At 43.2% G+C, this 27492-nt stretch overlaps 1 protein-coding gene across 13 annotated transcripts in view; it reads left to right on the top strand.

The window, feature by feature from the left end:
* MYCBP2 (MYC binding protein 2) overlaps nt 1-27492 on the top strand; it is a 439899-nt gene that overhangs the window by 137305 nt on the left and 275102 nt on the right. For 7 of the 13 annotated variants that reach the window (XM_073580419.1, XM_073580417.1, XM_073580418.1 and 4 more), the window contains exons 11-20: nt 1755-1831; nt 3136-3340; nt 3431-3595; nt 4883-5041; nt 5806-6010; nt 6107-6258; nt 9121-9222; nt 9394-9444; nt 16119-16217; nt 23361-23480. In XM_073580419.1, the coding sequence (XP_073436520.1) occupies nt 1755-1831; nt 3136-3340; nt 3431-3595; nt 4883-5041; nt 5806-6010; nt 6107-6258; nt 9121-9222; nt 9394-9444; nt 16119-16217; nt 23361-23480 (1335 nt within the window). The remainder of the gene's footprint in view (nt 1-1754; nt 1832-3135; nt 3341-3430; nt 3596-4882; nt 5042-5805; nt 6011-6106; nt 6259-9120; nt 9223-9393; nt 9445-16118; nt 16218-23360; nt 23481-27492) is intronic. The other 6 variants (XM_073580420.1, XM_073580409.1, XM_073580411.1 and 3 more) reach the window with 5 other exon arrangements.

Raw genomic sequence — 27492 nt, 5'->3', positions numbered from 1 at the left:
GAATGGAGCGCCATTTCAATTTTATAGCGCTATTTTGGCTGGGATAGAATGCGGACTTTGTCACTTTTGAAGAGCAGAAGGTAGTGCTATTTTGGAAACTACACCTCTCGAGAAATTCATCTTTGTGTGTAGTGAGCATTTTTAAACCTCAAGTGATTCATAATCGTGTAACATTGGGCTGAGTAAATGAAAAATTACTCAGCTCGAACTTTTTTTTTTTTTACTTAGTCACTCTATGGGGACTCTTAACTTTTATTACTTTGATCACTGGTATAATACATTCCAATGACCAGTATTGCAGTGCATTATACCTGTCAGTGCTGCACTGACAGAAGCCTCATAAGGGCATGTCACACTAAGAGATATCGCTAGCAATATCGCTATAACTAGTGACGTTATAGCGATATTGCTAGCGATATCTCTGTGTGTGATACTTACCTACGACCGGCTCCCCCGCTGGTTATCGCTGATCGCGCGAGAACGTCCTGGACTGTTTCTCGTCGTCGGCTTCCTGCGGCGCTTCCTGCTGTGAGGACGAGCGACGCGTGGAGCCGGGCGGGAGGACGCAGGATCGCCTGGTGTGACAGGTAAGTAGCGACCCCCGTCCCCAGCGATGTCGCTAGTGAGATCTGCCTGTGTGGCAGCTCACTAGCGACCACTTAGCGATGTACCAGCGATCCTGACCGCGTCATATCGCTGGTCGGGATCGCTGGTACATCGCTAAGTGTGACAGTACCTTTAGACCATGATCTGGACATGGTCTAACAAGGCCACCGTAGCTGGCAGACCCAAAGGTCATTGCCATGGCAACGATCAGGCGCTCGTAATAACATTGCAGGGGAGCCTATCTGAAAGGAGAGGGCATTCAATGGACAGGGGTGGTGCGAGCACACCGCTCCTGGCAGTGACAGCCGGGTCTCGACTATTTCTTGCTCCTGTACTCACGATCACTATAACACAAGTTTACGTGCAAGGTCCTGCAGGGGTTAAAAGGGACTCCCAGAATGACTGTTCTAATGAGTCCCTCCGCTCAGTGCTTCATGGCAGAGCCAGTCATTTAACTACACCTTCCCATCTGCTGGTTTTCTCTCTATCTCTACCCCCTCCTTATTTGATTGACAGCTCTGACTTCATGGAGCCACATAAGGGTGGAAAGAAGGGAAGACAAGCAGGGGAGAAGGTGTATGTAAATGATTGGCTCCACCATGAAGCACTGAATGCCTACACTTAGTTTGAACAGTCTTCTTGTGCCGACAGTCCCTTTAATTGTGCAGGTTCCCCAGGGAAGGAACTAGCTGATCATGGTGGTTCCTGGGACAACCATTGTTAGAGCCACCTACAGACTAGAGACTTCCTATAGCATCGGTCATTCATGTCTGTTATCATAGCGCCCCCTATTGGAGCTCATGGAAAAGTGACAGCCAGATTTTTTTTTTGCAAATGTTTTCTTTTTTTCTTGGCTTTTTTGGAGTTAAATTTCCTAAAGCATCCCACAGTTTAGGCTTACAGTGGCATATATCAGCCATTGACTTCCATTGGTGGTGGTGGGGGGAGTATACAGGAAAATATTGTCCCAGCTTATTCATAAAAGAAATAACTTACTAGTCCAGACGTGTACCTTTAAACCTATAGAAAATAAGATGTCGGTAGAGTCTTTGATGTGTTGTCACGTAGAGGTTGCTTTAGGCACATTCTCATCTTATAATTATTTTTTCCAATTCACTCCTCCATTAAATTAATATTTGTCTTCCTAGGTACTGGCTATGATGAAGAATTGGCTGTTCTTGGAGCAGGAAGAGAGTTTGCACTAATGAAAACATCTAGTGGAAAGGTAGATCAGCGTTGTGTTAAAACTAGAGCTCCCAGAAGATTGTTTTCACTGTTTACTAGATTACAGGATTAAGATTTACCGCTTCCTTGATGGTGATAAATAATCTTTTCTCACCACTATTTTGTAATAAGATACTGATCAGAAATGAGTGCTAAAGATCATGTAAAGTAAGGCCTCTTTCACACATCCGTTTTGCGCCGTCAGGCGAGATCCGGCAAAATGCAATGCCGGGTCCAGTTTTTCCCCATTGACTTGCATTAGCGCCGGATGGCATTGCGGTTCGTCCGTTTTTTGCCGGATCCGGCTACTTGTCTCATTCCGGCGTCTGGAAAAAACGGCTACTGTAACGTTTTTTGTCACCGGCGAAAAAGCCGGAAGCACCGGATCCGACGCTTCCGGCTTTTAGCCACAATGAAAGTCTATGGGCGCCGGATCCAGAAAAAGATGGATCCAGCCACCGTATCCGTGTTTTTTTTTTTTTTGGTTTTTTTTTTGTCTGCGCATGCTCAGATCCAATTGGCCAGCCCCCAGGATACAGATATAACCTGCTAGACGGATCCGGCAGAAAAACGGATCCGTTTCTACAGTTCTCCAAAATTTATGCCGGATCCGTTTTTTCTAAAAATAGCCGGATCCTGCCTGACGGCAAAAAACTGATGTGTGAAAGTAGCCTTAATCACTGCAGGCTGAGAAATGTATTACAAAGCAGATCATATTGCTATAAATGGAGAGTCTTAGATTAAATAGGAATCCGGAATCACAGCCCCATTCAGAGGTTTCTTTCTTATACTTTGCCACTGTTCTGTATCCACTTATATGTAAAAACAAGTAACCAGAGATCATTTCCTAAATATCAGATATTACTAAATATTTATTTATTTTAAAGGAATCTGCAGCATGGCATGATGTAAGTGCTGAGAACGTCGTTCCAATGATGTCACTGACTAGGCTGCTGTTTCTGTGTTTTATCAGCAGGAGATTATCAGTACGGACTAGCTGTCTCCTTCCTCCTAGTCAACTGTTGTGTGACCCCACACCCACTGCTTGTTAGCAGCTTTCTGTCTGTGTGCACTGTACACAGAAAGCTGTCCATCAGTGATGTGGGCGGGGCTATACGGGGCTCAGCATTTTGAGCACTGCTGGGTCTGCAGTGGAGAACACTATGATTGTATGTCAACCCAGTAAACTACATTACACATTGCTGGATTTAGGGTCTCTGCCTACATCATGTTGCTCTTAGATTACAGTACATAGTAAAAATGTTCCTTTTGAATAGAAGTAATTTTTCTCATATGTGTTTTAAGGTGTATTACACTGGTAAATATCAGAGCCTTGGAATCAAGCAAGGTGGTCCCTCAACTGGCAAATGGGTGGAGCTGCCCATAACCAAATCTCCAAAGATTGTCCAGCTCTCAGTTGGCCATGATGGATCCCATGCCTTACTCACTGCTGAAGACGGGAGTGTGTTTTTCACAGGAACAGCCAGTAAAGGAGAGGATGGCGAATCAAGTCAGTGTTTCCTACTTTTAGAATTGAAACCTGTTCAGAAATGTGATCATTAAGTACTAAAATGTTTTGCTTATCCTTTACATTTTACAGCAAAGAGCAGAAGACAGTCAAAACCATACAAGCCAAAAAAAATGGTCAAAATGGAAGGGAAGTTTGTTCTTACCACAGCGTGCAATAACGGGAGCAGTTCTGTCATCACAAAGGACGGGGAACTGTACATGTTTGGAAAAGATGCCATCTATTCTGACAACTCAAGTAAGCGATAAAAACACAATGTGATCATCCTGCAGGCTGGCTGTGTTTTTTTTCTTTGCCATTCACATTCGGAATAATGACATAATGTAGTTTGTTTTCCCTTTTAGACCTTGGCCTTTTTAACAGCTGACTTGTAATACGGATTGTAAAATGAAAAATAGAGTTAAAAAGGGCAAAATATACAATAAATAAGCGGTCAACAGTGAACACCAACATTGCCTCCCCGATTGTGCCATGTGTCTTTATCATTCAGGACTGAGTGGCTTTTGGACATCCTTTAAAGGGCATTTGCCACCAGGTTTTTGCTATCTCCTGAGAGCAGCATAACGTAGGAAAAGAGACCCTCATTCCAATGATGTATCACTTGGCTTACTGGGTGCAGCCGTTGTGACCCAATCAACGATGTAGCAAAGCTCAGCTACCCACACCGCATTTTGTGCATATTGACAGTTAAGCTGCATATAAGTGGTGGTGGCAGAGGAGGACCAGAATTCACGTGGGCACCAGTCCAGCAGTGATAATCTCCTGATGATGATAAAACACTCATTGTAGTGAAACTGCAAACAACGTAATGAGACACATCACTGAATTCCTTGTCCCAGCCCCTACTTCATAACACCCTCAGATTACATAGAAAAAATTTGCTGACAGATTCCCTTTAATATCTGCCGTATCAGTGCACAGTGCTTGTTTGTAGCATTAGTTGATGTGATGTGCTGGTTTCTGGCACTTGTAGTCTGACTTATTTAATAGCACTTTTATACTGTCATAATGGTGTGTGATTCCTAATCTGATGGTGGGCTCACCCCCTGCATATTTGCTGTGGATTGTGATGCACCGATTTCTCCAACTGTCCTATTCAAGTGGAAGCACCTCATTCACGTGAACGGAACAGATTCAGATAAAATGTAAATCAAGAGCGAAAGAAAAACTGTCTGTCATTGCATGTCACGTTAAAGTGGTAAAAGTGAGCCAGCTTTGTGGTTCCTTGGTTTATCATAGGCAAATGCTAGGGGCTTTTTCCACATAGCAGTCTTATTATGAAAATCTGCTTATTCGAGTATAGAAATCTGTCACTGTCTTACAGTATAAAAGCAAAACAAAGTCTGATTTGTATATTGCATTTTACATGGTTTTATGTCTTGCCCGTGTTGCTATGCACAGATGTGGACTCTAAATACTCTGCATCCAAAATATACGTCTATATACCCTTTTGTTTTACTGAAGGCGTATACACCTATGTATATGATGGCTAAATTGCATTGTAAATGAATTTTTATCTTACAGATTTGGTTACTGACCTGAAAGGACACTGTGTTACTCAGGTGGCTATGGGCAAAGCCCACACTTGTGTTTTGACTAAGAAAGGTGAAGTATGGACCTTTGGAGTGAATAATAAAGGACAATGTGGAAGAGACACTGGAGCTTTAAGTCAAGGTGGAAAAGGTAAAATTATTAAGGACAATTAAGCATAATGAAACCGCAACGCCATAAAGTGCGTTCTAGTGTAAATCTGCTTATTTTAGAGACTTGATTTAGTGTCCGCCCACGAATTTGTCAGTATGATTTAATACCCCAAACTATTTATATGTCCATGTAGATCTTTCAACGCAAAGTCCAGCAATACCTTTACATGGCTAGTCACTTCCTCCATTGCTGAGAAATCGGCGTTTGAATTTATATTTACGGTATATGGATTTGGTAGACCTGAAGCCTCTGTCACTCCAACTATATCCCCCACCAAGCACCGCTTCCTCCCACTTGACTGACAGCTACTTTGCCTGGAGTCACACAGCATAGAGGTTGTCAGTTAAGGAAGAGGCGTCAGGGCTGGGTGGGAAATAGAGCTGGAGAGACAGAGGCTTCATGTCTACAAATCGTTCCTTAGCCTTATTTGCATATAAATTCAAACCATGATTTCTTTCCAATGGAGGAACGGCTGCCCATATAAAGGTATTGCTGGACTTGTCCTTGAAAGATACATTCACATATGAATAGTTTGGGGGGTGAAATCCTGCTGACAGATTCCCTATAGGCTCTAAAATCAAATTATGATTTCCAGCTTCAGTGCCTGAACTAGGTCTAAAAGAGAAAGGAACATTGAAAATCTGATATTAAGGGAACATTGAGTATTTTGCTGAATAACATTTGGAGATTTGTGTTTTTCCATCTAGGAGTAAACCTTCATCCTTTATCGTCATGTCTTCTAGGATTTGGTGTAGAAAATATGGCAACTGCGATGGATGAAGACCTTGAGGAAGAGCTGGATGAAAAAGATGAGAAATCTGTTATGTGTCCGCCTCGAATGCACAAGTGGAAGCTGGAGCATTGTATGGTTTGCACCGTGTGTGGAGACTGCACAGGATATGGTGCCAGCTGTGTCAGCAGCGGGCGGCCAGATCGCGTTGCAGGCGGGTATGTCAGCATTTCACTGTGTAACTAGATGGGAGAAGTTAGAATGAAATGATTTCCTTACTAAGTGAGCTCCTTGGATTATGCTCCATTATTTAGGGTTTGTGGCTGTGGCTCTGGAGAATCGGGCTGTGCTGTATGTGGATGCTGCAAAGCTTGCGCAAGAGAGTTGGATGGCCATGATGCGCGACAAAGAGGAATCCTAGATGCTGTGAAGGAGATGATTCCTTTGGATCTCCTTCTAGGTAAAGGTGTGAAATTTAAATTTCTTTTACATTATTATTATTTTTTTAAGAAATCTTGCATAATGTTAACATACTGGATACTGCGTTTAGTTCCTTGTCACGTTTTCTGCCCCACATCCATGATTGTCCTGTATTAATGCATTTAGTAACGGAAATGGTCCTTTCTTGGCCATCACTCTCTGTCCTTCTGCAGCATAGCTCCTCTCCTATTCTGTGCGCTGCTCATATTTGCTATTTTCCTACACTTTGTGCTATTGGGAGCTGTATCCCCTTACAGTCATTGGGGGTTATCTTCAGGCTTTTGAAAGCAGATGAGTAACTACGCAGTCGCTGTGTATGGTTTACCCTGCACGTTCCTTACTTTGGTGGCACCCTTTATAACTGTTAAGCAGACGTGATAGAATTTTAGACACCATCTGTGAAGGAAGGGGGAAATTTGATAGGCTATGTCACCAACATGGAGGTGATTTTGAAAGCAGCTGTCTTGGATTCATGTTTAAAACAATTTTTCTTCTGTATAGGCGATGTGAAGGATGGCATTTTACCAAGTGTTGGATTTGTGTGAGTGTTGAGATTGGTTTTGGTGAACCCATCACACCACGAAAGATTTAATCCAATGCTGCCCAAACAGATCTCATGTCATCAGTCCAGTTTTCAAACTTCCTGCCACTAATGAAGAGAACTTGAATGGTAGAACAATAAAATGTTATCCAACAGTCTGGATTGTCCTCAGACAGCAATAGTAGCATCTAAATTTTGTAACGATGCCATTGGAGCCAATCGCTAACTTGAGACACGGCTTACAACACATTCCAGAGTCAGACAACCATTTCTACTTCGTGGGATCTTGCTGAATCATGAGAGAAGAGTGCTGTTGTCATTTTTCAGTCATCCAGCTTTTAGTGCATTGGTGACAACCTGTTTCTTGGAATTTAGCAGCAGGTTTGGCAGTTGCGCTGCGGGAAGGCCAGTTTGGGTGGCATTTTTAGAAATTTTCTGTGATGACACACATGTTTTATTCATGAGACATCAGGTCAATTTCCATACATTGTTCTTTGGACCACCACCATACAGTTTATGATCTGGTTCTTATCAACAAAGATGGTTTGGGGTTTCCAGGAACTGATATAAGTGTCTAGGCAGGCTTTAGCATAAGCCCTCAATATCAGATTGGTGGTGGTGCCTCACCAAGCAACTGCTATTGTGAGAAACTGACCTACTTATTCTTCCTCTGCACTGGTGTTGAACCCGATCCTGTGGATGAATCCTCTTTGGGAGACGGTCCTGGCACTTGCTGGATTTTCTTGGGCACCCGTAAGCCTTCTTCATAGTAATTTAAATCTTTTTGAATTTCTTTTTCCTAGAAATTGTTGACTTAGGGGGCATTCTTTCAAGCAGCAACATCGTTGCCTTTAAAGGGAATCTGTCACCCCTTTTTAATGATATCATGTAAAGTCCAGAAATAGAAGGCGAGCACCATCACAATAGTCCACACATCCGAACCATCATACGTGTGTGAAAGAGACGCAGCCGGCAATACAACTGTTTTACCTTTAGGTGCACATTCATGGAAAATAAGCTAATCCACATAGCAAAAAATAGTAGAAAAGAGAACGGCACTCACTGGGTAATGTAGTCAAGGCTTTATTATAAAAGCATATCAACGGGGTCCTGACTTCTGGTTGTGGGTATCTCCTCCTTGGCCGGCTGCAGCTCACCATGTAACCTGTGGAAGCGCCTTTGTAGCGCGAAACGGTTGCGATTTCCTTTTTGCACTCGTTCTCCCGTTGATATGCTTTTATAATAAAGCCTTGACTACATTACCCGGTGAGTGCCGTTCTCTTTTCTACTATTTTTTATCATGTAAAGATATCACCAAATTGTGCGTTCCATAAGGATTCTTTTAGGATTTTTTACTCCCCCCCCCCCCCCCCCCGACCCCGCACCTTTGATTCAAAAATACCTTTGTTATGTTGGTGAAGAGGTATGCAAATTGCCGCGGTCCGGTTCGATGGGCGTGGCTTAGTCGGCTTCTTCCCCCCTCGGCTTGCTGAGCGTAATCTAAATCTGTGAATTTCACAGATAACGTTGTTTGCTGCGCTTGCGCATTCAAAGAGGCCTCTGGCGCATGTGCAGTATGCTTTGCCCAACTGTGGGCGAAGCATGTAAGTGGTACTGCACATGCGTCAGTATTTTCCAGCGCGGTCTATGCCCCGGAAGTGTATCCTGCATGTGAAGATTTCCGGGGCATAGACAATTTCCGGGGCAAAGGTGCGGGGTCGGGGGGAATAAAAAATCCTAAAAGAATCCTTATGGGACGCACAATTGGGTGATATCTTTACATGATATCACTAAAAAGAGTGACCGATTCCCTTTAAAGCCTTTTTGATGCGAAGCAGTGATCATTTCAAGCACTGGCCCCTTTTAAAAGAACCGGTCTGCTCTTATAGTCAGCATGGCAGAGTGATATGAGATTTCTTGTCCTCTTTAAACACGGTTTCTCCTGATCTAACAAAAATCACTGAAATAATATAAGCAGGTCATTTTTTGGCATGGCTGAAATTCAGTGGACATTGCAAGGAATGACTGTGTAATTTTGTACAAGTCATCTGATCACCCTTTAGAACAATCTAGAGATATTGCAAATTGCCACTAAAAAAAATTAAGTAACAAACTTTGTCCAGTCTCAACTTTTGGCCTGACTGTATATAATTCTCCTAAACTTTATGGTGTATATACTGATGGTTGCTTGACCTGAGAGTTCCACAATCAGACCACTTCCAAAGCGGTCTACTAAGCTGGTCTTAATTCACTAACGTCACTATAAAATGGTGCTACATATGATTCTTCTACTTTGAATTGTTTCAGCTGTGCCTGTGGCAGGTGTTAACATCGATGAACACCTTCAGTTACGACAAGACGACAAAAGGCAGAGGGTTAACCGGAGACATAGAATCGATGAAGGAAGAGGTATACATGCTTAGAAATGTAATATAATGAAAAAACTGCAGAAAAATGCAAAGTGAGAGATTTGTCCTTTTTATCTTTAATTTACTCATCCCAGAAAGATTTCTTTACATATATGTATATGTGCAAATTTTCTTTTGCATTACATTTTATTATATTTTATTCTTTTTTTAGGAAATAATAAACCAAATGGAAATTTAGGTATGACGATTCTCCTGAGAACTGGTAATAATTGCGAAGTTAGCTGTATGTACTACTTTAAGCAATGGATTAATATTTCCCTGAGCAAAACTTTGTACATCAGTATTTAGGGCTTAATACCACAACCGAAGGATACTTCGGTTTGTACTAAAATTGCTAATCTTGTAACTTATGCCTGCTGTTAAAATGAACCTGTCAGGGACAATTTATGCTCCAAAAGTGCCCAAATAACCTTTCTTAATCCTTTTTTTTTTTTTTTAATATTAAATGTTATTAACATTCCTCCCTGACTCTTTAGGCATGCAGCCCCACCACTGTGACTCTTTACTTTTCGTTTCTATGCAGTGTATCACTACTAGGGTGTCCACTCCAATACACTAGTGTGAGGTGGATGGACCGCGGGTCTACCAGCCATATGAATGCTGCTGAAAACGCCAATACAATCTTGATCTCTTTGTGAGAACAGGGCTCTATAGACGTGTGTATAGTGAGAATGAATTTCTAGAGTGGTAGGATAAACCAGACTTGTGACCGTTAACATGGGATAAGTTGCTTTTATAGTAGGATCTATATTTTCCATTCCAATTTCTTAATATCTCTTGATTGAGTTTGGTAAATGACTAGGATGTAACGGACATGAATAACATGCATTAGAGGATGTACGTGGATGAACTTTTTTAGTAGTTGCTGCATTTCTCTCTACATTTTTTTTTTTTTTTTTTTTTTTTTTTTTTTTTTTTTTAATGACTCAAAGGTTTGTGATTAATATACAGTCTATGGTGCGACCGAGTGCTCAGATACCAGAATTCAAGTTACAGATTGTGTAAGGATCTAACCTTTTATACCAAAAATGTACTTTATAACATGTAATAAGTATTCCAGTTTAAAGGGTTAACCCAGTAATATTTGAGCTCATAAAGCTGAGATCATGAGATATATACTGAATCTAGCTGACATTAACAGCCCAATGATAAAGCTGTGCCAGTCAGTGTCTTTTGACAAGCAGGATGTATGGACTGAGTTAGTTTTATTGGTAAATATTAATTCTTGGAAGTGTCCATTTAGAAATTACCTGAGACAAAGGTATGGAAAGCTCCGGTCTGATTACAAATGGGAGGCTGCAAGGTGCCTGTCAATTACGCCTCTTATGAGGCAGGTCAGTGGTGTTTCCTAAGGCCACATTTATACATTCAGTATTTCACATCAGTATTTGTAAGCCAAAACCAGGAGTCGTTGAATAATACAGAAGTGGTGACATGTTTCTATTGTACTTTTCCTCTGATTGCTCCACTCCAGAATTTGGCTTGCCATATACCGATGTAAAATAGTGACCACATACTGATAGTGTGAACGTGGCCTTAGCCTGAGTTCTATGCTTTTCAGGCTGTTGAGTTTGGGTCAGTGGACTTCCTGCCAGTCTGGACATGACGGTTTGTACTTGGTCGGTGAAAGTCGGATGTGTGAAACCGGCCTCAAGATGCAATTGGGCCTCCATAATATGGGTCCGTAATAGAGCCGTACAGTAAATGCTAAAGAAAAGTTCACTGAAAAGTTAGCATGGAAAAAAAAATACAATGTCCTACACCGCAATACATAGGACAGGTTCTGGTGGAGGGACCTTATTCATGTCTTTTTTTTTTTTTTATTCTCTAAACCGTAGCTGTGGCATTAACCATAGTGGACCTACAGTTGTGGCCAAAAGTATTGACACCCCTGCAATTTTGTCAGATAATACAGTTTCTTCCTGAAAATGATTGCGCAAACAAATTCTTTGGTATTATTATCTTCATTTAATTTGTCTTAAATGAAAAAACACAAAAAGAATTGTCCTAAAGCCAAATTGGATATAATTCCACACCAAACATAAAAAAGAGGGTGGACAAAAGTATTGGCACTGTTCGAAAAATCATGTGATGCTTCTCTAATTTGTGTAATTAACTGCACCTGTAACTTACCTGTGGCACCTAACAGGTGTTGGCAATAACTAAATCACACTTGCAGCCAGTTGACATGGATTAAAGTTGACTCAACCGCTGTCCTGTGTCCTTGTGTGTACCACATTGAGCATGGAGAAAAGAAAGAAGACCAAAGATCTGTCTGAGGACTTGAGAAACCAAATTGTGAGGAAGCATGAGCAATCTCAAGGCTACAAGTCCATCTCCAAAGACCTGAATGTTCCTGTGTCTACCGTGCGCAGTGTTATCAAGAAGTTTACAGCCCATGGCACTGTGGCTAACCTCCCTAGATGTGGACGGAAAAGAAAAATTGACAAGAGATTTCAACGCAAGATTGTGCGGATGTTGGATAAAGAACCTCGACTAACATCCAAACAAGTTCAAGCTGCCCTGCAGTCCGAGGGTACAACAGTGTCAACCCGTACTATCCGTCGGCGTCTGAATGAAAAAAGGGACTGTATGGTAGGAGACCCAGGAAGACCCCACTTCTTACCCCGAGACATAAAAAAGCCAGGCTGGAGTTTGCCAAAAATGTTTTGAAAGAATGTTCTCTGGTGAGATGAGACAAAAGTAGAGCTTTTTGGGCAAAGGCATCAACATAGAGTTTACAGGAGAAAAAAGAGGCATTCAAAGAAAAGAACACGGTCCCTACAGTCAAACATGGCGGAGGTTCCCTGATGATTTGGGGTTGCTTTGCTGCCTCTGGCACTGGACTGCTTGACCGTGTGCATGGCATTATGAAGTCTGAAGACTACCAACAAATATTGCAGCATAATGTAGGGCCCAGTGTGAGAAATCTGGGTCTCCCTCAGAGGTCATAGGTCTTCCAGCAGGACAATGACCCAAAACACACTTCAAAAAGCACTAGAAAATGGTTTGCGAGAAAGCACTGGAGACTTCTAAGGTGGCCAGCAATGAGTCCAGACCTGAATCCCATAGAACACCTGTGGAGAGATCTAAAAATGGCAGTTTGGAGAAGGCAAAATTCAAATATCAGGGACCTGGAGCAGTTTGCCAAAGAAGAATGGTCTAAAATTCCAGCAGAGCATTGTAAGAAACTCATTGATGGTTACCGGAAGCGGTTGGTCGCAGTTTTTTTTGCTGAAGCTTTTGCAACCAAGTATTAGGCTGAGGGTGCCAATACGTTTGTCTGGCCCACTTTTGGAGTTTTGTGTGAAATGATCAATGTTTTGCTTTTTGCTTCATTCTCTTTTGTGTTTTTTCATCTAAGACAAATTAAATGAAGATAATACCAAAGAATGTGTTTGCAATCGTTTTCAGGAAGAAACTGAGTATTATCTGACAAAATTGCAGGGGTGTCAATACTTTTGGCCACAACTGTATATTTTGGTGCATACATACAGACTCTTTCTGTAATTGATGTGCTTCTGGACTGGGCATCTATAGCTTTCTCATTTTTCTCTCTCCCCTGCCATATCATATTTATCTGCTCTATGTCCTCCATCATTCATTGTGGTGCTTCTTCCTCCTATTATATATACTTGTTTTCTTTTTTAATTAGATACTGCAAGATTTTGGTAACTCCTTAGTGCAATGTGTACTCTCTGCCCTGCATTTTTTAGTGATCAATTGTGTATAAATTCCATATGCCGTATATACTCGAGTATAAGCCGAGGCACCTAATTTTACCATAAAAAAACTGGAAAATCTTATTGACAAGAGTATAAACCTGATATACATTATCCCCTCATCCCTATCCTGGTATGCGTGGCCCCCTCATCCCTATCCTAGTATGCGTGGCCCCCTCATCCCTATCTTGGTATGTGTGGCCCCCTCATCCCTGTCTTGGTATGTGTGGCCCCCTCATCCCTATCCTGGTATGTGTGGCCCCCTCATCCCTATCCTGGTATGTGTGGTCTCCTCATCCCTATCCTGGTATGTGTGGTCTCCTTATCCCTATCTTGGTATGCGTGGTCTCCTCACCCCTATCCTGGTAGGCGTGGTCTCCTCACCCCTATCCTGGTAGGCACGGTCTCCTCATCCCTATCCTGGTATGCGTGGCCCCCTCATCCCTATCCTGGTATGCGTGGCCCCCTCATCCCTATCCTGGTATGCGTGGCCCCCTCATCCCTATCCTGGTATGCGTGGCCCCCTCATCCCTATTCTGGTATGCGTGGCCCCCTCATCCCTATTCTGGTATGCGTGGCCCCCTCATCCCTATCCTGGTATGCGTGGCCCCCTCATCCCTATCCTGGTATGCGTGGCCCCCTCATCCCTATCCTGGTATGCGTGGCCCCCTCATCCCTATCCTGGTATGCGTGGCCCCCCTCATCCCTATCCTGGTATGCGTGGCCCCCTCATCCCTATCCTGGTATGCGTGGCCTCCTCATCCCTATCCTGGTATGCATGGCCTCCATCAGAAAAACAAAGTACTAAACCATCCTGCTTGCCTTCCTGCGCTCCCTAGCATCATCTTGTTCCTATGCCAGCAGCTGATTTATGCTTGCAAGTAGAGCATGGCAGTGACAACATGAGCTGCTTACAAGCAGAGGACAGCTGCCGGAATACTCGCTGCTCTCCACGCCGGGACTATGTGCGTGGATAGCAGTGAGTATTCATTGCTATTTAGTAGCAGCTGCCGCCGTCTTCCTGCTGCGGCCAGGCGATCACGAGTGACTACTACTTAAGGGAACGAATATTCACTGCCTTCCACACCCATGGGAGTAGAAAGAAGTGAATATTAGTTTCTCTTAAGTAGCGGGCACACATGATTGCCCAGCTGCAGGAAGCTGGCGGCTGCAACTGCTGTGCACGCTATTAAAGAGCTATGAATATTCATTCCTCTTTAGCAGTGAGCACAGGCTTTAGCCGTAGCAGCCGGCTCCTGCTTCCTGTGGCTCCGCCGCTGCCGCTCTCACTCCATCTGGTGGGACCCTCACTCGAGTATAAGCCGAAGGGGGCTTTTTCAGCATTAAAAATGTGCTGAAAAATTTGGCTTATTATACTCGAGTATATACGGTTTATTTATATTGAGATTGGTAATACATCTTGTATCAGTTGCTATCATGTCCTTTTGCGTTATATTCTTGCTTTTCATTTTTTTTATTACGAAAAAGCTTAAATGCGTATAGTTTTTGGCTAAAAAAAATTGCATTGAAATAAAAGAAGAAAACATATACCGTATAAAGAGGGGAAAAAAAGTCAAATCACCTAATAAAGTCCATTGCACAGTGGCTATCAAACCACTAGCTTTCTCCAGGCTTTCTTATTGTTGTCACATCTGTGTTTGGGTTCTGAATCATGAAGGTGTTTACTCCATGTTGACTTTTCATGTGTAGAAGAATTTTTGTGCAACTTGGAAGTTGTCTGAATGTGTTTGCGACCTATGGTGCGTTCGCCAATATGGGCAGAGCAGGGACGGGGACTGGCTAAGCTGGACCGTCAAATTCATGGAAGTAAAGTTCTGCCGTCACTTGTAAAATGTGCCTAATTCATTAAATGACATGCTTATTAATTGAGTGCATCTTACTGCAGCAGTCCCATTTATTAAGACTGGCGTGCACTCTCAGGACTTGCATGATATTGTCACTTAAGCCCTACAGCCAATTAGCGGCCACTTCACTCTCTTCCTTTAGACAAAACTGACACCTGGAAAAGGTGAGAGCTGCTGCTCGGACTTCCTCCGGTGACGTCCAACGGTAGAGAGATTGAAGAGGCCGCTGACTGGCTGCAGGGCTCACGTGACAATGTCATGCAAGTTCTGAGAGATCAGGAGCGGACATTGCTGGAATGACACCAGTCCCGGAGGGGAGTATAGCTGGTATTTTACGTGGGGGAGATATCGTGACTCTGAAAGGGGCGTCTGAGTAGTGAACAACCCCTTTAATGAATTGGGACCTTGGTGTCTTTGTAATTCTGTGTGCAGAGGGGGCAACTTCTCTTGAAAGCACTCACTTTAAGGGCTCATACTCACTTGAGACTTGCGGCACTGGGACCGGAGCATGCGAGTGTATAGAAATACATGTAGCCGCACGCTCCGGTCCCAGTGCCTTGCATTTTGATTAAGAGATTCTGGCACAGCAGTGAGCGAGGAGTGCTGGATAAACCAAAGATACTCGCCTTTCTTGAAATTTTGCTGGCTTCTCTAGATAGTAGTGTGATGTCAGAATTTAGGAGAACACATTTATCTGCGTTCACACACTGCTTTTGTTTTAGCATTTTTACTGTGATCATGGTAGAGCTGCAGTGTTTTTAGAAAATTGTCACAAAACAAAAAAAAAAAACATCAAAACTGCAACAAGTCATCGCAGCGGTACTTTGCTCGGGACCATGCTGCTGTGCTGTCCTCTTGGCAGGAAACAGCAGGCACGCTGCGGCAGACACGATCCATACGCCAATACATAGAGAGGGAGTGTGGATGTTGCATGAGAATAAGTAAAGCCTGCGGAAAGCTAGGGATTTGGGAAGCACTTTGATTATAGATGAATTGGCTAATGAAGCTTGATAACTTTCTGTGCTCTGGACACACAAAATAAAATAAATAAGAAAAAACTAGTTTTAAAGCTGGGATGCACAATATTGAATGGTCTGAATTTCATAGGATAAGCGCTTATGTAGTCACAGTAATGATTTTGTAGCTGTTAATATAGTGCATTATTTCATGGAGTATTTTACTGTCATTGTTTCCTTTTTTTTTTTTCTTCGTTCATTTGTTTCCGTTTTGTTCATTTTCCCATGCATGTGCCAAATGTATCTCCTCAGGCCCCTTTGTATTTCCTGTAGGCCCTGTATTTCCTAATTTTTTGAACCACCGAGAGCAGGCTCTAGCCAGACTAAGAGCTCTACCAGCACAACTAAAGCATAAGCGGGACAAGAAAAAAGGTATTTAGTCTTCCTTTCGCACTGGAGAGGAAAATGGAAAACCCCAGTCCTTTCTTGAGCTCACTCATTTGTTCTTGCACCTTGATCTTTCCACTGGGGTGAATGTCTCACCAATGGCTTACTTGGATCTTCTCAGGTCGTATTATTTACAGCAGATATGATGCGCGTCCCTCCTCCTAAAGTCGTCTGTTCATATCTATGTTTTCCTTTCCCGTCAGAAGCTTCCTGGCTGGTTAGACGTATGAAGATGAGCACTTTTGGGTCTCTCGAATATTGGTTGTGGTACCATTTTTGTATAACCTTTACATTAATGATGTGATGCTATAATGATCTCATAAAATGTAGTTAAAATAGCGCTGTCTAATAGTCTTAGAGGTTGTGCCACGAACAAAAGCCATGTATCCTATAGTATACACTTGTGGTTACTCCATTTCATTCGGTTAGCGCTGATCAGACATTATAAATCTCCATACACATTTGACGAAAGTTGGCCCAATAATCCAATATTTTCAGAAATGACTGACAATCTAACGTATATGAGCGCCCGACTCTTCCCCAACAGATGATTTTGGGGGTGATAATGGTTTGGCACATTCGGTTTCCAACGGCTGGCCTAGTTATCCTCCAGGAGCTATGCTGCTGCCGGAGGAGCCTGGCAGTGGCTTTCTCATAGACGGCACAGGAGCGCTTGGCTGAGCTTGAGCGTCCCTCTGTAGGAGGGGATTCAGGGAAGAGAGCTGTCGACTGAATAATCGTCCGATCGATGGGTATCAAATGTGAATGGAGGGTAAAAACAGTGTGGGTGGATGTGTCCCTCTAACTAAAGGATGATAACACCCAGTTGTCAATATTATTCATACATATCTAAGAGAAAGAACAGAGGAAAAAACAACACACAAGAAAGGTATTCCAAATTATTTATACCGGCAAGGTAGGCATTTAAAGCAAGGAGAAAAAATAGGAGTAATGGATTCAGATAGTGTGTAAAAAATTAAAATTTTTATTATCAAATGCACAGATGATTTTTATATAAATAGCAAAGTTGCAGTGAAAAAAGACACACAGACAGGATGGACTGGGGAGGGGAAATAAAAGGACCAGGTGCACCAATACAACCAGAGCCAAAACAGCACACAAGGTGCATGAATGTCAAAAATGGCAAACCTGTGTGCCCATATCACTTAATGGTAAGGTCATAATAGGCTAATAAACAGTATATAGGGGCAGATATGCCAAGATAAAATATGAGTGCCGGCAATGGCGTTAAGCTATGCCCATAGATAATACCAATGAGGTCATGTAAGGCACATAAATGTAACCCGGGCAGCTTACTGAATGGTGCATGGGTACCCACGACCAAAGGGCAACCCCCGACGCTCATTTCGCGCTCAAACCGGGAGCTTTCTCAAGGGTAGGCATTTACTAGAACAGATGTGTCCGGACTCCTTTCAGAATATCAGATTAATTCAGTGGTGGAGTATGTCTTGCTCTTTCGTCTTTGTATCGTACCTGCTGTGGGGCAAGGAGCAAGTATGATAAAGATCTATGGCAAAGAGAATGTTATATGGTGTAGTACAGCAAAAGCATAGAGTGTGTTACAAGTGTCTGCTGCAGGTGTGACAACACCTTGTTCTTCCTTACCCTGGAGCATAAGAAAGCAGTTCCCTTTTATGCATGTAGCTCACCTGAGTCATTTACTATCGGCCATTTGTTCTCCACACACCAATCCTCCCATATCTGTAATAGAGGTATGCTGGGTTATAGCTGATACAACAGAGATTCATTTACATCTGACTTATATTGGACTTTACTACAATGCTATGAATTATTTTTTCAAGGTTAGGAAGCATGATTTGTGGGTAAGGACAGACGCTAGATGAGATTTTCTAGTGGGGTCTTGTACTAAGGAGAGTGAATACCTACTATTGCCATAGCAACAACATAAAGTCATTTTTCTCAAGCTGTCATTCTCTGTTCTGATAGAGAAGGAATCATTGCTAACTCTCCCAGTATCCAAGCCCGGGGAAATAGCATACAGTCCGTGCTCACTACCAGAATCCAGGGACAGGGAATAGCATACAGTCCGTGCTCACTACCAGAATCCAGGGACAGGGAATAGCGTACAGTCCGTGCTCACTACCAGTATCCAGGGCCAGGGAATAGCATACAGTCCGTGCTCACTACCAATATCCAGGGCCAGGGAATAGCGTGCAGTCCGTGCTCTCTACCAGTAGCCAGGGCATACCATGCAGACCGTGCTTATTACCACCATCCAAGCCCAGGGGAATACCATGCAGTCCGTGCTCACTATCCAGGCCCAGGGAAAAAGTATACAGTCCGTGCTAATTACCAGTATCCAGGCCCAGGGGAATAGTGCAGTCCACGCTCACTATCAGTATCCAGGGCCAGCGAATACCGTGCAGTCCATGCTCACTACCAGTATCCAGGCCCAGGGAAAAAGTGTACAGTCTGTGCTAATTACCAGTATCCAGGCCCAGGGGAATAGAGTGCAGTCTGTGCTCACTACCAGTATCCAGGGCAGACCGTGCTCACTACCACCATCCAAGCCCAGGGGAATAGCGAGCAGTCCGTGCTCACTACCAGTATCCAGGCGAAGAGCGTGCAGTCTGTGCTCACTACCAGTATCTAGGGCAGACCGTGCTCACTACCACCATCCAAGCCCAGGGAAATACTGTGCAGTCCGTGCTCACTACCAGTATCCAGGCGAAGAGCGTGCAGTCTGTGCTCACTACCAGTATCTAGGGCATACCGTGCAGACCGTGCTCACTACCACCATCCAAGCCCAGGGAAATACTGTGCAGTCCGTGCTCACTACCAGTATCCAGGCCCATGGAAAAGTGTACAGTCCGTGCTAATTACAAGTATCCAGGCCCGGGGAATAGTGTGCAGTCCATGCTCACTATCTGTATCCAGGGCCAGCGAATACCATGCAGTCCGTGCTCCCTACCACCATCCAAGCCCAGGGGAATAGCATGCAGTCCGTGCTCACTATCACTATCCAGTGCCAGCGAATACTCTGCAGACTGTGCTTACTACCACCATCCAGACCCAGGGGATCATCAAATGTATTGAATGCCATAAATCCGCACGGTTCAGTGAGCACATACAGATTTACGTGCATTCAATAGAAGGCAGCGCTTTGGACACAGTGAACATATGCAGCATCCAAAGATCTGCTAGTTCCATATCGTGGGCAGCCAGCCTGAGAGGTGCTACAAATGCTCAATCATATTATACAGGGTTTGTATATAATGACAGGAGTATATGAAGGTGGCATAGAAGTGGTGAATCCAAACGGAATCTCTCACCAGGAGTAGGCCGCCAAATCTGGTGCATCTTTAGACTGTGTAGTCTAGCAGCACGGACTCTGATACGTCGTCTAGTCCAGCAGCGCGGCCTGTGATACGTCGTCTAGTCCAGCAGCGCGGCCTGTGATACGTCGTCTAGTCCAGCAGCGCGGCCTGTGATACGTCGTCTAGTCCAGCAGCGCGGCCTGTGATACGTCGTCTAGTCCAGCAGCGCGGCCTGTGATACGTCGTCTAGTCCAGCAGCGCGGCCTGTGATACGTCGTCTAGTCCAGCAGCGCGGCCTGTGATACGTCGTCTAGTCCAGCAGCGCGGCCTGTGATACGTCGTCTAGTCCAGCAGCGCGGCCTGTGATACGTCGTCTAGTCCAGCAGCGCGGCCTGTGATACGTCGTCTAGTCCAGCAGCGCGGCCTGTGATACGTCGTCTAGTCCAGCAGCGCGGCCTGTGATACGTCGTCTAGTCCAGCAGCGCGGCCTGTGATACGTCGTCTAGTCCAGCAGCGCGGCCTGTGATACGTCGTCTAGTCCAGCAGCGCGGCCTGTGATACGTCGTCTAGTCCAGCAGCGCGGCCTGTGATACGTCGTCTAGTCCAGCAGCGCGGCCTGTGATACGTCGTCTAGTCCAGCAGCGCGGCCTGTGATACGTCGTCTAGTCCAGCAGCGCGGCCTGTGATACGTCGTCTAGTCCAGCAGCGCGGCCTGTGATACGTCGTCTAGTCCAGCAGCGCGGCCTGTGATACGTCGTCTAGTCCAGCAGCGCGGCCTGTGATACGTCGTCTAGTCCAGCAGCGCGGCCTCTGATACGTCGTCTAGTCCAGCAGCGCGGCCTCTGATACGTCGTCTAGTCCAGCAGCGCGGCCTCTGATACGTCGTCTAGTCCAGCAGCGCGGCCTCTGATACGTCGTCTAGTCCAGCAGCGCGGCCTCTGATACGTCGTCTAGTCCAGCAGCGCGGCCTCTGATACGTCGTCTAGTCCAGCAGCGCGGCCTCTGATACGTCGTCTAGTCCAGCAGCGCGGCCTCTGATACGTCGTCTAGTCCAGCAGCGCGGCCTCTGATACGTCGTCTAGTCCAGCAGCGCGGCCTCTGATACGTCGTCTAGTCCAGCAGCGCGGCCTCTGATACGTCGTCTAGTCCAGCAGCGCGGCCTCTGATACGTCGTCTAGTCCAGCAGCGCAGCCTCTGATACGTCGTCTAGTCCAGCAGCGCGGCCTCTGATACGTCGTCTAGTCCAGCAGCGCGGCCTCTGATACGTCGTCTAGTCCAGCAGCGCGGCCTCTGATACATCTGGCTGATTTAAGCTTTATAATTTAGGCTATTTTAGTAAATCAGCCCCCAGTATTTATTATTACAATAATAATAATAATAATTACAGTGCAGGTGAGATAGAAATACAGCTAAAAATTGCTTATTAAACTGAACAAAAAATACTGCTATTGTAAAGAGAAAAAAAATTAAAGCACACAAAAAAATCCCCTACCCTTGCCTAACCCCCCTCTACCGGTGCAGAGTTGATGCTCCTGTGGTCCTGTTGGTTAATAATAATAATAATCTTTATTTTTATATAGCGCTAACATATTCCACAGCGCTTTACGGTTTGCACACATTATCACTGTCCCCGATGGGGCTCACAATCTAAATTCCCTATCAGTATGTCTTTGGAGTGTGGGAGGAAACTGGAGTACCCGGAGGAAACCCACGCAAACACAGGGCGAACATACAAACTCATTGCAGATGTTGTCCTTGGTGGGATGTTGGTTTATAGGTAGCCGGCATGGCACCACAGCAGGTCACTTGTGGTACTCTTGGGATTGCTTATGGCACTACTATTAACCTTTTCACACCATGGCCGTTTTCCCTTCTTTTTTTTTTTTTTTCCCTCCCCTTCTTTCAGGAGTCAACTTTTCTATTTTTCCATCAATATAGCGGTATCAGGGCTTGTGTCTTGTGGGACAACTTGTACTTTTGAATGACACCATTGATTTTACCATACAGTGAACTAGAAGCCGGGGAAAAAAATTCCAACTGCTGTGAATTTGCAAAAAAAGGTCTAATTCCAAAACTTTTTTTTTTTTTTTTTTTTTTTATTGTTTATTTTGTTTTTTTAACTTACCGTGTACACTATATAGTAAATCTGACCTGGCATTGTGTTTCCCCAGGTCAGTACTAGTATGCAGATACCATACATGTATATATTTTTACTTAAGAGGTCAGAGAGAAATCTGCAATTTTTTTTTTTTTTTCCCTCACGATTTTCCAAGGCTTTGTTAGGGCTTAGTTTTTGTGGTCTGAGTTTCTGTTTTTATTGATAACATTTTGGGGTACATTACAATGTTTTGATCACTTCTTGCTGCATTTTATTGGAAGGTTATAACAGACAAAAAAAATACCTAAGTTTGACGTTTCAATTTTTTTCTCGCCTTTCATCCATCTGATTAATTTACTTCATATTTTGATCGGACATTACTGAATGCGGTGATACCAAATGTGTTTTTTTTTGTTTGCTTTTTTTCCAGTGGGGAAAAGGGTGGTAATTTGAACTGTGGGTTTTTTTTTCTTCATATTTTCAAAAGCTTTAATTTATTAGTCCTCTGAGGAGATATACATTGCAGGTTTTCAGCAGTACTATGTATTGCAAAAATGACAATCTCCTATGAACGCTGGTCACAAGTGATTCATTCACAATGGGGCATGGAGTTTTCTGCAGACTCCTGGCTGTCATGACAACCCATTTGTGCCCCGCGATCACATGACTGGGTGCCGATGGTTGGGATTTGTGACACTATTCTGGCTGGCACATGTTAAACCCTGCTGTCAGAGATTGACAGCAGGATTTTTACTAGTTAAAAGCCGTGGATGGAGCACCGTTCCACCAGTGGCTGTTAAAGGCATATGACAGCTGATTAGAGGTGTGCTGATGTGGATGTACTCACTCTCTACCAGGGCTGTGGTGTCATTCGGAGTCTGTGTCCATTTTGGTGGAGTTGGTATAAAAAGGACCCACTCCACCAAACCGATTTAGAGGAGTGCGCTGATGGGATCAGCTATTTACACTCGCCTTGCCACCTGTGTCTTGGAATGGGGACCTCTTTCTCCTTTGATAGGCCTTGCCTCCTGATCTCACTGTGCCCACTGCAGCACTCCTCCTTACTGCTGGGAGTAGACCCTTTTCTGACCAGGCTGAAGGTCCATGAAGCGTGGCGGTGGGATGTTGCTGAGAGAGGCAACGACACAGGGTCTCAATGATGGAGTAGTTTTATGCTTCTGCCACAAAAAAAGACAAACTACTTGGTTTATTATGAGGATGCATAGGTAAATTTGTGACCAAGTGTCAGATGATATTTCATTCAGCTGAACCGCTGGGCCCCAGAATTATTGTCGCTGGTGGGCCCTTGGCACACTGACCGATATGCTGTAGGAGTAAAGTATTCTCTAACCATGGAACAGAGCACTACACAGATCTGTGATATAATTAGCCAATGGTATTGTTGAGATGCTTTGTAACAATGACTAACAATGCAAAAACAAATGTGATGTGTCAGCATGGTTTGTTATCTCGGGTTTATTTCCCTACATAAATTACCAGGATATCATTTCAGTAGGGTTTTTGTCTTTTTATATTTTTCCATTTAGTTTAAGCATCTTTTAGGCACGTGACTGAGCGTTTACATATGGTCCTAACTCTTCCCATTTCTCACTCTAACTGAAATGTGGAACTTTCTGCTCATTTTGAATGTTAGATGTGTGTGGCCTCTCGTGTGGAAGAAGCCATATGTGGTTATCTTTTCCTCATGGGCTCATTTTGTATCCATTACAGATGAAGGAAGAGAGCAAGGGGAGAAAGATGCCAGCAAAATTACTACTTACCCTCCTGGAACAGTTCGCTTTGACAGTGAGCTCCGTGCTGTCCAGGTCAGCTGTGGCTTCCACCATTCAGGTACCGGATGTTTGTGTGTTGCTTAGATTTCTTCTTGGTTCATTCACTTTGCATTCTTTTAATAACACTTATTTTTTTTAAAGCATTCTTACTTTGATTAAATTTTGCAGAAGTTCAGAAACTGATTCAGAAGCTTGTTTTTGGCAACTTTGTTTTAGGAGTTTTCGGGGGCCTGTAGCGATTCCTGCAGTGATTTCCCCCTCCCCAGTCCTTTGATAGGACAGTGCTCAGGTGCAGTGAAATTGCAAAAAAAAAGTGCAATCCCACACTTGTTTTTAGTTTGTCTTTTTTGCTAGGTTCACTAAATGTTAAGGCTGATCTACCATTATGATTCTCCAGTGGTGAAAAAAATTACAAAATTTGCTAAAAAAGAAACTGCGCCATTTTCCGAGACCCATAGTGTCTCCATTTTTCATGATCTCGGGTTGGGTGAAGGCCTATTTTTTTTGTGCTGAGCTGATGTTTATACTGATACCATTTTTGTGCATATACGATCTTTTGATTGTCCGTTATTTCATTTTAATGCAATGTCGCGGCGACCAAAAAAAGTAATTCTGGCATTTCGATTTATTGATTGGGTGATTCTGAACGCGGCAATACCAAATATGTTTGATTTTATTTTTGTTTTATTTTGAATGGGCGAAATGGGGATGATTTAAACGTTTTTAAAAATATGAAGGAAAAAAAAAAATTATATTTTTTTTACTTTTGGCATGCTTCAATAGCCTCTATGGGAGGCTAGAAGCTGCCACAACTCAATCGCCTACATAGAGGCGATGCTCAGATTGCCTCTATGTAGCAGACTTACTGCTTTACTATGAATGCCGACCACAGGGTGGCGCCCATAGCAATCCAGCATCAACAACCATAGAGGTCTCAAGGAGACCTCTGGTTGTTATGCCGATGAACTGATGACTCCCAATCACTTGACGGAGGTCACTGGTGAGCGCATTTCTGGACGGATGTCCGGAAGCGCTTGTTAAATGCCGCTGTCAGAGTTTGACAGCGGCATTTAACTAGTTAATAGCTGTGGTCAAATCGTGATTCCGCTTTTGCGGGCACATGTCAGCTGTTCAAAACAGCTGACATGTCCCTGCTTTGAGGTGGGCTCACCGCCGGAGCCTACATCAAAGCGGGGGTACTGCCATCGGACGTACTATTCCGTCCGATGGCAGTAAGGGGTTAACTAATAAAATAAAATGTGATATTGCCGTTTTCACATTATCCACCGATGCTTTGCTCCAAGAAAAGTTTTCAGCAGGTGCATTATCAGCAGATGCAGAATTACAATGACAACCTAATAACATATTTGGATTTTATGAAAGGACAGGAAGTATGTGTGTAGAATAGCCATGTTGTCACTGTGATAATTGCAGGATTGCTATTTTTTAATTTTTACTAACGTTTGTGATATGTGAAAGAGGAAAAAAAAAGCACATTTCCCCAAAATATGCATTCAAATGGAACCTGTCATCTGATGATTCATGCTAAAACACAAAAATTCAGCTTGTCTAAAGTTGGTACACATGTAGTATATAAACGCATGTTCACATTGGTCCTAAACCTACAAGAGAAAAAATGAGCAAAAGCCCTGCTGTAACTCAGCAAATAAAAAGCACATTTAAATAAGAGTTTTTTGTAATACTGTTTTTGATCAAAAATAGCATAAAAGCCATCCCACCATTGGCAAGGTAACTCTGATCGGGTCAGTTCTACACTGTCTAATATTAAAAACCTTACCATATGTAAAATTGACGTCAGTGTATGAATAAGGGCAGACAAAAGGACTGGGCCAAACCGGTGGACAGAGGAAGCCTAATATACAATTTCCAGCTCAGGAAAGGTAGGACACACCTCAGCTTGCACAGAATGCAATAATACAAAGAAAAAACCTAAAAATTGAGCTTGGCTAAAGTTGGTACACATGCAGCACATAAACGCAGACTGGTGTTCCACTGGTTTGGCCAAGTCCTTTTGTCTGCCTTTATTCACACACTAAAAGGTCAATTTTAACACACAAGGTTTTTAATATTAGACAGTGTAGGACCATTCTGATCCGAGTCGCCTAGTCATGGTGGGATGGCGCTTATGCCATTTTTGATCAAAAGCAGTATTACTAAAAAGTCTGTTATTTAAATGCACTATTTGCTTTATATTTCTTTAGCTACAGCAGGGTTTTTGCTCATTTTCTCTTGTAGGTTTTGTCCAATTCATGCTGCCTGAGCTATGGGTAGCATGAATCGGGTGACTTTGTTTCCCTTCACTTGTGTTGTTTAAACATTGTTTTGGGGGAATTTTTGTTTTTCTCTCCTTTTTTTTTTTTTTTTTTTTTTTTTACTTTTAATACACGGACACGATTGCAGCAGTGGACGTTGGATGTTCCACTGGAAACAATGTGATGTTTCGGAGTAAACCCGTTTTGAAAAGCCGACTGGGGATCGTCTTGACTTACTAGTCAAATGCGGTCCTTGGCTAGCGTCTTCACACCCTGCTGCCTATGACTGACTGACAGGTTTTCTCATAAGACAGACCAATCAACTGGACAAAGGCCGGGAGATGCGGCATCAGACTCGTTAGGTGTGACAGTCCCCGGCCGTTTTTTGAAAATCTGTTTCTACTGTAACACCATAGTGTTTCATAGTAAAACATACATGGCTCCAATTGTGTAACCAGTGTCTGATTCATGCTGCCCATGGTTCAGGCATCATGAATCAGATGACTGGTTCCCTTTCAGTGTATTTGATTTTTAAAATTTTTTAGTAATGTTTGTGTGTTTAACCCTGGTTTACAAAAGCTGCAATTGCCACACTGCCCAATGGATCTGTTCTAGCCTGACACTACCTCTTCTCTCAAAAAATTCACATGCACATTAGCAGCGGTAGACTGACCCACACTGTGTCTTTTGTACTAAAGCATCCAGTGAGCATGTGCAAAGGTCATTCTGAAATTGGCCATCACCTTTTGTGAACGGTGAATTCTGTGTTATCAGCTGAGCCGTTGTCCCCCTGCCTTTGCTGATAATAAGCTTGCTGAAAACGTTTCACGAAAGAAAAAAGTATGAGACTGAAATGGCCCCAGTGGCCAGTGTGAAAATTGCAAGGTCACGGTTCTTGTTTTTTTTGTGTGATGTTTTGTTTTTCATAACAGTAATATTCTGATGACACAGTCTCCCTATAATTGGAAATTCATAAAAAATAAATAAAATAACCAGCTAGCGTCAGAAGTATTGAATGGCAATATGCAGACACAGGAGCATTAAAAAAAACACAACATACCGGTAATCCACGTCAACAATTGTTTAGCATAATACAAAAATAAAATTTTACATTTTTCATTGGAAGTCCTCTTTGACAAGAATGCTATACATTTATCCAAGATCATGAATATGCTAAAGAATGACAACACAGATTTTAGCTGATGTATCCAAATATAAATGTGTTTTCCGTGTTTTCTTTTTTCTTTTTGTTTTAAATCAGGGGAGCAAACATTAAATGCCGAGGATTCATTTTATTCCATTTATTTTGAATGATAATTCAAATTCCTTTCGAATTTTAAATGTTACCGTTTTCTTAATGAGCGAAGTTGTTTCTATTTCCTTATAAAACTCGAATTTTATTATAATGATTAAAAAACAGCAACCCAGTGAAAATAGTTATTTATGAAAAATACCATAAAAATACAACCTAACCTAAAGGATACCCTACAATGGACTTAAACCTTTCTCCTACCTAACTGTGGAGGTTGGCACCCTAATAGAAAGATTTTGGCGCCCCCACTCAATGTAGGCTTTCCCTCACTCCCCTAATTCACGCTGACACAAAGGTGGGAAAACAATGTCCGACAGGGCAGAGGTTAAGTGAGCCTTGAAACTAGTACAAGTACCCAATAGGTATAACAAAAAATAACCAAAGTTCATGACCTTCTCCTTCCACCAAAATTAAAGGGGTCTGCTCAATCACAGTAATGTATTTATAACAGGCACATAAAACAATGGGTAATGTCCTCTTGGCCC

Source organism: Dendrobates tinctorius, unplaced genomic scaffold (assembly GCF_039654945.1).
Source record: "Dendrobates tinctorius isolate UK_male_01 unplaced genomic scaffold, ASM3965494v1 ptg000064l, whole genome shotgun sequence".
In the NCBI taxonomy this organism is placed as follows: domain Eukaryota; kingdom Metazoa; phylum Chordata; class Amphibia; order Anura; family Dendrobatidae; genus Dendrobates; species Dendrobates tinctorius.
This window is presented reverse-complemented; position numbering and strand designations above follow the sequence as displayed.